Below are 10,904 nucleotides of genomic sequence, written 5' to 3'. Positions count from 1 at the left end.
TGTTTTATATTTGCTTTCGGTAGGTATCCATGTTCATTGTCAGCCTACAACCAATATATATATTTTAATTTTTTTAACACTTATTCAATTTTGAAAGATGAAGAGAGACAGAGCATGAGCAGGGGTGGGGCAGAGAGAGAGGGAGACATAGGATCCAAAGCAGGCTCCAGACTCTAAAGCTGTCAGCACAGAGTCTGACATGGGGCTCGAACTCAAAGACTGAGAGATCATGACCTGAGCTGAAGTCGGACACTTAACTGACTGAACCACCCAGGTGCCCCAATATATATATATTTAAATAAAGTATATTTATTTTGAGAGAGACAGAGAGAGTACAGGGGAGGGGCAGAGAGAGGGAGAGAGAGAATCCCAAGCAGGCTCTGCAATGTTAGCCAGGAGCCTGATGTGGGGCTCAAACTCATGAACCTTGAGATCATGACCTGAGCTGAAGTCAGACACTTTAACTGACTGAGCCACCCAGGTGGCCCAGCCTATAACCAATATGTATGTTAATTTTTAGCATAAGATCATTGAAATTCTAAATCTATATGTGGTGTAGGCTCATGGTAATGAATTCCCAGGAGGGGTTTTCCTTGTACTTCTAGCCGAGGCCAATCCTCATTAATTTCGATGTAGTCTCCCTATTTGGGTGGTAGATTTGTTTTTCTAGTCCATCCTTTCATTGAGGGTTCTGGTTTTATGTAGGAAGCTCAGCTTTGCCTTCTTGCCTCATTGGGGTTGAATGCCAGGTCTCCTGTCTGTTTGGCTATTAAATCCAAGTTCCCATCTGTGTGGTCCAATAGAACGTGCCACAGTGATGGAATTGTTTTGTATCTGCTGTCCCATATGGTAGCCACTAATCACATGGGGCTTTTGAGCACTTGAAATGTTGCTGGTGAGACTGAAGAATTGAATTTTAGGTTTTAATTTATTTCAATTAATGGCAATTGAAATAAATTTAAACCTAGATTGCTGTTTGTGGCTAGTCCCTACCATATTAGATAACATCGCTTATCTAAGAGACTACGTATGTGAAGGCACTCAAAGCATCATTTACTTCACTTATCATTTTGGTTTTTAGTTTCCTCTTTATTTATGGCCCCAAGAATTTATCTTACTCTCTTAACTGGGCATTTAAAAGGACATTCAATTTTATCTTGTATTTTTTTGCTAGCTGGAGAGGTTTTATATTACTTAGTTCACAGTATTGCCAGAAGTAGAACATAGTCTCTGCTTTCACTTTCTCTCCCCTCCAAATCCATCATCTTTACTGCAAAATAACTTTTCCAAAATGCAGATCTGTTCTTGTTACATCTCTGCTCTCAAGAGTTCCCTATTCTGAGGGTGCCTGGGTTGAGTGTTGGTTGAGGGTCCCACTCTTGATTTCGGGGTTGTGGAATGGAGCTCCATGTCCACCTCCGTGCTGAGCATGGAGCCTTCTTGGGATTCTCTCTCTCTCTCTCTCTCTCTCTCTCTCTCAATCCCTTTGCCCCTCTCCCTGCCCTCTTTCTCTCTCTCTAAAAATAAAAAATAAATCACATCTTAAAAAAAAAAGAGTTCCCTGTTCTCTCAGAATGCAGCCCATTCTGCATATGGGCTGGCGTATGAGGTCCTACCTGTTTCCTCAGCCTTATCTCGTATTGCATCTTCTTGCACCTCATATTCAAGCAGTGTCCCATACTTGTAATTCCTTAAAAGTGTCCTGCTATTTCATACCTTTGGTACTTTGTTGATCTTGCTCCTTCTACCTGGGATGCTCTCCCTATCCAGCCCTATCTGCTATCTGCTAACCAACATCTCATGTTTTACAACAGCTTTCATACCCCATCCTCCTTGAATGCTTTACCGACTCCTATTTCATACCTCTTCTGGACCCTATATAACATTTGGTCATAACATTCATAATATTTTATTGTGTCTCCCTCCCAGTGTGGGTTCCTAGGAAAGGACTTGCCTTGTTTTAGTGTCTAGAATCCCGACACCTAGCCCGGGGACTGATACATGGAGTTGCCTCCTTTCCCCAAGAGGGTAATGGCATGTCTGTGTGACATCTGTGGGACAGCTCAAGGCACAGCCTTGCTCCAGGTATTGGAGGAGCTCTGAACTGGGGAACTGGGGCAGGGGGAGTGTCCATCTTCAGAGAGCTCTAAAAGCAGTTTTGAGGCTCCAAGTTCCTAATAAGCCGCACGCAGCTTCACAGACTCATCCTGTCTCAGTCCCAGTTCCCTGCTAGCTTCCCTTTCATTTTCTGATAGTCAGTATGGTGACTGTGTAGTTGAGAACCAGAGATCCCTGCTTGTGTCTTTTCACAAGTACCTGTGAGGTTCTACACACCCCTCTGACAGTTCTCTTTGGACCTGTTCTTTATTCTCGCTATGAAGGTGAGAGAGGGCAGTGATAGTGAACTGAGAATGGATCAGGAGTGAGTGGGGTCTTGGTTCAGTATTTGGAGGGGCTGGCCCTGCCTCACTGAACCTTCCTATGCTGCTGAGCTGGCAGGGATATCTTTCCCTTACTCCTAGTCTGTCTACTGCTGTTCCAGGAGGACAAGAATATTAGGTCCCCAAATGAACCTTATCCAGTGCCTAGTGTTTAGCAGGTTCTTAGGTAAGTATATTTTGGTTTGAAACCTGCTTAGTTTGTCCCTGTCCCCCAGGATGCCCATGAGTGCTGCCATCCTGGAGAGTGGTACGCGGTGAGAGCACTGGGCTAAGAGAAGTCTAGATCTAACCCTAACTCTGCCCTTAACTGCTGTGTGACTTGGAGTAAGTTGTTTTACCTCTCTGTCTCTCAGTTTCCAGGTTTGGTATGTAAGATATCTAGCATAGATCCTCATGGTTTATGAGGTCCTTGGCATCTGTATCTTCCCTTTGCTACATCCTTGTAGGATATTTGCTCTCACTTTACATATGAGGAAGTCTTTTTGTCTTCCTTCTTCTTGTCATGTCTTTGTCAAGCCCTTTCCAGGCTGAAGCAAAGGCTGTGTGTGTGTGTGTGTGTGTGTGTGTGTGTGTGTACACAGAAGATTAGAAAAAACCCAGTGCAAAGAGGAGATCCTTCCAATACCTAGGCCACCAGCTTATTCTTTCATGTACTCGGATTTCTTATCCTTATTATATGTGGTCTTTTATTCAGGGCCTCAGATCTGAAAAAATTGGGCTAAAAGATCTTGTACAGAAAGTTAATCTAATCTGGGGGCACCTGGGTGGCTGAGTTGTTATGTGTCAGACTCTTGATTTCAGCCCACAATTTGTGGGATCAAGCCCCGCATTGGGGTCTGCACTGACAGTGTGGAGCCTGCTTGGGATTCTCTCTCTCTCTCTCTCTCTCTCTCTCTCTCTCTCTCTCTCTGCCCCTCCCCTGTGTCCTCTCTGTCTCTCAAAAATAAATAAACTTAAAAAAAATCAAAACAAGAAAGTTAATCTGATTGACAGTATATTTCCCAGAAATACAAAGGATAACTTCAAAGGGCTGTTACAATTCAAGTGGCTGGGGAGGGAACCTGTCCTGGAGGCACCTGTGGGAGGAGGGGCTGGGCCTGCCAGGTGAGAGCAGGAGGGGAGTACCGTGAGTGGTGAGTGGGTCAGGGTAGCCGGCAGGTGTGGGGAGTGGGAGCAGATCTTTGAGTGTTCCCTCAGGAGCCCAGTTCTTTGCCTTCATCAGCTGCTTTTGTTCCTTCACCTTCTCTTCATTAGCTTGAGCAGAAGGCTTGGGTCAGCTTTCAGGTTAGTTGTTGGCTGGTGTTTTCCCTGGGGGAGAGCTGGGAGATTGGCTGTAATCACTCCCGTTAGCACTTGGCTGCTCCCCATTCTGCTTCTTAACCTGGACTGTCTCAATCCTGATGCCTGCTGGGTCTGCTGTGATGCTCACACCTGAGTGCAGGCTGCATCCGCTGTTTCTTCCCCACCCTGCCCCATGTGGAGGGGCCTTGGCACCAGCTGCCATAGTGGAATCTCTCACACTGAAGTCTGTGAAGACCAGCTCCAAGAACCACTGTCCTAATGAGAGTGGCTTTGCTCCCTGGCACTTCCCAAAGTGCAAAGCTGTGGGGGATAGAACTCTGGTTGTGGCCTCAGGAATCCAGCCCAGAAAACCATCATTAGTGGCCTGTACCATGAGTAAATGTTCCTTGGGACGTTAAGACAAGAGCTAAGAGGAATTATGATACACCAGCTGCCTTTAGCTGAGTACATACTCTGTGCCAGGCACTAGGCTAAAACCTTTGAATTCATGACCTCTCTTAATATAACAGCCTGTTAAGGTAGATATTGGTCCCTTTTTACAGTTGGATAACATGAGGCTCAGAGAGGGGAAATAACCAAGCTAAGTGGCAGAGCTGAGGCCACTGACCCCAGAGCTCACGTTCTGTCTGGCATGACGATTGGACATAGAACTTTTGAAAGGCTGTGTGTGACAGAGGCAGATGGAAAAGTGAAGGCTGTGGTGCTAAATCCCACATTTACCATGGCTTAGTTGTACAGACTGGAGAAAACAAGTTTGGCTCAAACTGACCCTTATTCAAGAGGCAGATTTAGGGGCAAGGCCTGGGCTTTACTGTTTCCTCCTCCCTGGCACTGCAGGGTGTCATCTAGGAAGGGAGCCCCAATGGCAATGAAATCAAGGCAGGGAACTTGGAGCCTGAAGTATGTGGGGAAGGAGGAAGGGGCCGGCAAGCTTCCTGCCTTGCCGGGATGTTTGCATTATACATGAGCCTCGGATTTTTTTGAGCCCCAAATGCTCTAGTCATTTCTTCTCCCCTAAATCTGTAAAGCCAGAGCTCTACCTGCTGCCTTCCTGAGTTGCTGGTGGATATCTAGCCCCAGTCATGGAATAAATCCTAGGGGCTGAGTCAGAAAGAGCTCTGAACTGGTAGCTGCAGGCCCACTGTGCCTTCTTTCCACAGTGGCTGGTTGTTAACATTCCCCATCACTGTCTTTGAGCTTTTGTTTTTTATCAAGGTACCCATACCTCTAAAGATGCCTTTATTTTACTCTCTGCTATGTACATCTTTATTAGTTGCAATTACCACTTTAAAGACCTCTGAGAATACCAAAAGCCCCACTTGGCTGGGGCCACATAAGTAATTCCTTTACCTACCCTCTCTCCCCCAGCAGTTATATTCAAAGAACTGATCCATTCACTGGAAATTGGAACCTCTCTGAGGGTCTATCACTGAACTCAGTGAGGGGGCACATGAATATGTAGAAATACATGACTGGGCTGATCCTTTTAAATTGTATGGCCTGACACCTTCATTAGTTTTTAAGTGCCTGAAGGAGAGGCAGGATGCCCCAGCCAGCGGGCACTGGACAGAGCCAAGGGGCCAGAGCTGCCTTTCTGCCTGCAGAAGTGTGCTGACCAGGAGGAGAGGCCTGAACCTGTCGTCTGTGTCTGGTGCTCAGGCGCATGGTCTGCACTGAGACCAAGGCCATCCAGTTGCTAACGCTTCAGCAGTTCAGCTAGTGGGATCTCTGAACGACTTTCCTAGGAATCCTATGCTCGGGTTAGTCCTCCCAGCGCCACCACCGATCCCCGGATCCCCCCCACCCCCACCCCCACCCCCGCCCCTTCCCGGTTCCCAGCCCCTCCCTCCTCCTCTCCTCTCTTCCTCTAGGCCCACCACAGCGCTCTCCACCCCAGCTCTTGTGTCTCAGCACCCCCTTCCCCCTTTTCTTCCTGCTGATCCAGCGAGCCAGGCTTTCTCCTTCTCTGGTCTCTCCTCCTCCTCTCCCCCTTGAATCCACTCCTGGTTTCCCCGCCACCAGCCTCCCTTTTCTCTCCGGCTGGGCTCGCTCCCCGCCCCCGCCCCCGCCCCCGCCGCGCCCGTCGTCACCGCGGAGGGTTCAGCTCCTCGCCTTCCCCGCTCCCAGCCACCCGGGGCTTGGCTCGCCCAGTCCGGTGGCTCCAGTCCGGATCTCGCTGCTGCCCGACCCGGGTACGAGTCCCAGCCGCTCCGGAGGAGGCGGCGGCTGGCCCCGGCTCCCCTCGGCCGCCTAGCCAGCCCAGGGTTGGCGGGGAGGGAGCAGCTGGGCAGCCCCCCGGAACCCCTTGGAGGACAATGCACCCAGCGCTCGGCAACCCCCGCTCGGTCTCGTCCTCGTCCGGCTCCTTCCCGCCGCCCCCCGCCGCCGCCCGGCTGCAGCCCCTTTTCCTCCGGGGGGGTTCCTCCCGCGACCGGAGAGGCTCGGGCGACAGCAGCACCAGCACCAGCACCAGCCGGGGGGGAGGCGGCGGCAGACGCGGCGGGGGCGGCGGCGGCGGCGGCGGCTCCCGCTCCCCCAGCAGCAGCACCGGCGCCGAGCGAGAGGACGACGACGAGAGCATCAGCATCAGCAAGCCGCTGGTGCCAGCCACCGCCGCCGGGCTCCCGGGACCCCCGGCTCAGGGGGGCGCCCCAGCCGCCGACCCCGCGCCCGCCGCCTTCTCCTCCTCGGCCGCCACCTCCTCCTCCACCTCCACGCCCACCTCCTCCTGCAGCATGACAGCCGCGGACTTTGGCGGGGGCGCGGCGGCCGGGGCCGTCGGGGGCCCCGGGGGCCGCTCGGCTGGGGGCGCGGGCGGCACCGGGACAGGCAGCGGCACCTCCTGCTGCTCGTGTTGCTGCTGCTGCGGTCGCCCGACCCGGTCGGGCCGTAGGAGTCGACGCCGCGGCTGCGCCCCCAGCCCGGGGTGCCGCTGGGGCTACCAGGCGCTGTCCGTGGTGCTGCTGCTGGCGCAGGGCGGTCTGCTGGACCTGTACCTCATCGCCGTCACCGACCTGTACTGGTGCTCCTGGATCGCCACTGACCTGGTGGTGGTGGTGGGCTGGGCCATTTTCTTCGCCAAGAACAGCCGGGGCCGTCGGGGCGGCCTGGCGAGCGGCGCGCACAACCACCACCAGCACCACCACCACGCCGCGCCGCCCCTGCACCTGCCCGCCTCCTCCGCAGCCTCCGCCGGGGCTGCGGCAGGGGCCAAGGCGCGCAGCGGCCGCGGGGGCGCCGGTGGCCCGGGGGGCGGCCCGGGGGCTGTCGGGTCAGCGGGCGAGTTCGCCTTTGCCTACCTGGCCTGGCTCATCTACTCCATCGCCTTCACTCCCAAGGTGGTGCTCATCCTGGGCACGTCCATCCTGGACCTCATAGAGCTGCGCGCCCCCTTCGGCACCACGGGCTTCCGCATCACCATGGCGCTGTCCGTGCCCTTGCTCTACAGCCTGGTGCGGGCCATCAGCGAGGCTGGCGCCCCCCCTGGTTCGGCGGGACCCCTACTCTTGCAGCCCCAGCAGCACCGAGCCGCCGGCTGCTTCCTGGGCACGTGTCTGGACCTGCTCGACAGCTTCACCTTGGTGGAGCTGATGCTGGAAGGCCGCGTGCCGCTACCCGCGCACCTGCGCTACCTGCTCATCGCCGTCTACTTCCTCACCCTCTCCTCGCCGGTGCTCTGGCTTTACGAGCTCAACGCCGCAGCGGCAGCTTCGTCCTGGGGCCAGGCTTCAGGGCCGGGCAGCTGTAGCCGCCTTCTGCGACTGCTGGGTGGCTGCCTGGTGGACGTGCCCTTGTTGGCGCTGCGCTGCCTCCTGGTGGTGAGCTACCAGCAGCCCCTCTCCATCTTCATGCTCAAGAACCTCTTCTTCCTAGGCTGCCGCGGCCTGGAAGCCTTAGAGGGCTGTTGGGACCGGGGGAGTCGGGCCTCCCCCAGTCGGGGGAGAGGGGGCTATGGCGCTCCGCCCTCTGCCCCACCACCGCCGCCACCACCACCACCACCTCAGGGAGTCTCTCAGCTGGGCCACTGCATCTCGGAGAATGAGGGAGGAGCCCATGGCTATGTCAATACCCTGGCAGTGGCCTCCCAGAATTGAGGAGGGATAAAGGAGAGGGGCTTACTTTGGGCTTGAGAGACCCCAGCCCCCTATCCTCTGACCTTCTCTCACCCAGATTTGATCAGGCTCCATTTGGAAAAGGTAACTGTCAATAGGGCTAAGGGCCAGTGTGTCCTTCTGCACCCTGTGAGTCAAGACTGCTTGGAGGGAGACCAGCCGCTAATGATGAAGGAGGAAGGTCCACTTACTCGATTCTCCCTTCTCCATATCCTACTCTAATCTAGCCTCCAGGGGGCTGGATACCTCTGCTTCTTGCTTTTCCCACTGTCATCCTAATTCCTGTCCATTGTGGGGGAGCATGGAGTAAAGGGGGTGCCCAGGCAGGGGGTGCTGGGCCTTAAGCCTTCCCTCTTGCTTGGAAGTGCCAGCTTCTTATAGGCTGTGGTTAGTGGTCACTGTCCCATGCCTTGAAGCTGACCCGGAATCCACTGTTCCCCTAATGTGTCTATTGGATTTTTTTTCCCCCAGATAGTAGATGCAAAGTCTGTGTTTGTCTCTGTGTGTATAGTGTTGTTTTCTTGTGTCCACACTGTGACCCCTTGCAATCAGTAGATCTGGGAGGCCCTGCCCTCCCCACCACACATATGACCACTCTCTTCATTGCTACCTGAATTTGTGGCCCTGAATTCCCAGAAAGAGCTGGGCTCCTGGGAGTTGCCCAGTTGCTCTCCTCCGAGGGAGAAGCTCACCCAGGACCTTCCTCAATTCTACTCCTCTCTTCTCAGCTTGGGGAGGAGAGGGTCCCTACTCTAAGGACCAAACCACACCCTTTCTTGGGTGAGTGAGCATTTCTACCTCCGTGCTTTCAACTTTTGTAGCATCATGTGCTGATGCTGCTTGCAAAAAATAAAGGCAAAATACTCAGAAGTTGCATTCAACATGGCCACTGGATCCAGCTGGGGTTTGGTGCCAGTCTTATTACAGGGTCTGTGGAGTATCAGCCATTGGCTTGCCCTCCCTGTCTCCTTCCCTTTGCACCTGGAACTCTTATCCTTCCTGAGGTTTGTTGCTGACTGGGTCAGATCTTGGCTCAGAACAAAAGCTTTGGTGGGGTTCCTGGATAGATGTGAAGTTGGGGCTCCTATCGGCTCAAGGAAATCCAATTCCCCATCTGTCCTTCCTCTAGGAAGCCTGGTGTGTATCAGAAAGTGTGGTGATGACCTTTGTCCTCGGCTCTGGTTAAGAGAATTTCTATGGAGAAGGCAGGCTGCATAGAGAGGCTGGGCAAATCTTACCTCCGCCCTGCCTTCCTCCCTAGTATTCTCGCTGAGGTTGATGACGAGGGACACCCAGGGGTTGCCCACTTATACTCTCTACGTGGGATCTCACTCTTGGAATCTTTGAGGCAGGATAAGTGTTTTTAGGGGAGTTATGAGTGCAGGAGGGCAGCTGGCAGCAAGGCCAGGAAATACTCATTTTCTTCCACCCCAAAATAAGATGGGGTGGTGCTATAAGAATTTTTGTTTTACCCTCCCCAACTTCTTATGCTTGAGAAGTCTTGTGTGGTTTAATGAACCCTGGACAAAAGACTAGAAGTCACGGACTGTAGTTTTGACTCTGTCACTCACTAGCTTTGAGTGACATGTCACTTGCTTTCTGAGCCTCAGTTTTTCACATGGGGCCCTTCTCTCTCAACTTCTTGGAAGTTTGTTGACAGAAGACATCTGTCCATGTAGACAGAGACACAGAGAGGCTGATGGCTTGAGCAGAGTTCTGAGCCTCCCCTACTGTCACAGTGGGGGACGATGGAGGAAAAATGTTTACACTCAATGTATTATCTGTGTTCCCAGCTCCTCACCCTACCAGGTCCAATATTAGCTAGTTGGATTTTACAACTAATCTTTTTTTTTTCTGCCTTCTCCCCCTCCCCCCTCTTACCCCAATCCTCTCCCTTTAAATTCCCTGTGCTTGAAGTTCTGGGCCCAGACCCTGGGTGGGCCCCCATGGCTGCTCCCTGGGTCCCCATATCCTCTCTCCAGCTTTGCTCTCTCTGCTACCTAATCTCAGTGACTGAAAGGGCTCTGTGTCTGAGCCATGGCCAGCCCCTGGCTGGCCCCTGCCCCACCCCTCTCTCCTGTTTGGATGATGGTCTCCCGCTGAATGACTGTAAAATCTGAGTGCTGTTGAGTTTTCTGTGGGAGGCTGTGATAGGTTCCAATGAGCTACCACTTCCCGAGATATGACAAGAGATTTATGGCACCTGGGCCAATTTTGGCAGAGGCCAGGCCTGCTCAGGCTCTGTCTGCTGCACCACCACCCCCCCGACTCACCCCTGGACATTCTCTTTCAAACATCTGGTGCAAGCACTTTGTGCTCAGGGGTCAACCCCTTCCTTCTGGTGTTTCTTTCTTGAGTCCTTTTACTTTCTTTCCTTGCCCCACGCTCAACAAGAAAAAACCCCTAAAGTTTCGTTTTTCTTGCTTTCTAGGGGCATCTTTAGTGGGGGGTCAAACTGGAGATATTTCCCGTGGGTCTAAATAAAGATAAGGTACACTGTCTCCTGAGGCTTGTGGTGGCAGTACAGTTCACAGAAAAGTACTCTGGGTTCAGAATTCAGACTGTCTGCCTCTAACATTTGTGCAAGTAAGGCATGCTCTTGATCTGAGCCTCTGACTCCGTATCTGTTTTAAAAGGGGGTTGGACCAGACCCTCTGTAAAGGCTGTTCTGCTATAATGTGCCCTGGTTCTGGTGGTATGTGTCTTTGTGGAGGAGAGCTGGCTGGTAGTTAGAGCCTGGAAGAAGGGAAGCGGCAGCTCACTAGCATTTATCACGTTTTTTCCCCCTTTCTCTTTTTAAAAATAAAACCAGCCTCTGTTCTGAAAATAAAAAAAAAAAAAAAAAAAAAAAAAAAAAAGCCTTGAGACTTGTGACAAGCTTCCTGTGTGGTTTGTTTAAGATCTTTCCTGTCCTGGTTTCCTTACTAAATTCTTAAATGTCACTGTGACATTTGTCATCATTTTATAGGCTTATGTTAACATCGTGGGTACACCTTGGCTATTTCCTTCTGGGCGGTTGGCATGCTATTCAGGGAGGCAGTGTGGTTTT

General features: G+C 52.6%; 1 protein-coding gene across 1 annotated transcript; it reads left to right on the top strand.

The window, feature by feature from the left end:
• Positions 1 to 5,603: 5,603 nt before the first annotated feature.
• TMEM121B (transmembrane protein 121B) lies at positions 5,604 to 10,691 on the top strand. Its single transcript, XM_019465037.2, has one exon. The coding sequence runs from the start codon at positions 6,059 to 6,061 to the stop codon at positions 7,835 to 7,837; it is 1,779 nt and encodes a 592-aa protein (XP_019320582.2). The 5' UTR covers positions 5,604 to 6,058; the 3' UTR covers positions 7,838 to 10,691.
• Positions 10,692 to 10,904: the final 213 nt, after the last annotated feature.

The sequence above is a fragment of the Panthera pardus genome, unplaced genomic scaffold (genome assembly GCF_024362965.1).
Source record: "Panthera pardus isolate Hobbes unplaced genomic scaffold, ASM2436296v1 HiC_scaffold_6, whole genome shotgun sequence".
NCBI lineage: Eukaryota > Metazoa > Chordata > Mammalia > Carnivora > Felidae > Panthera > Panthera pardus.
Note: the sequence above shows the minus strand (reverse complement) of the source record. Positions and strands in the feature narration are given on the sequence as shown.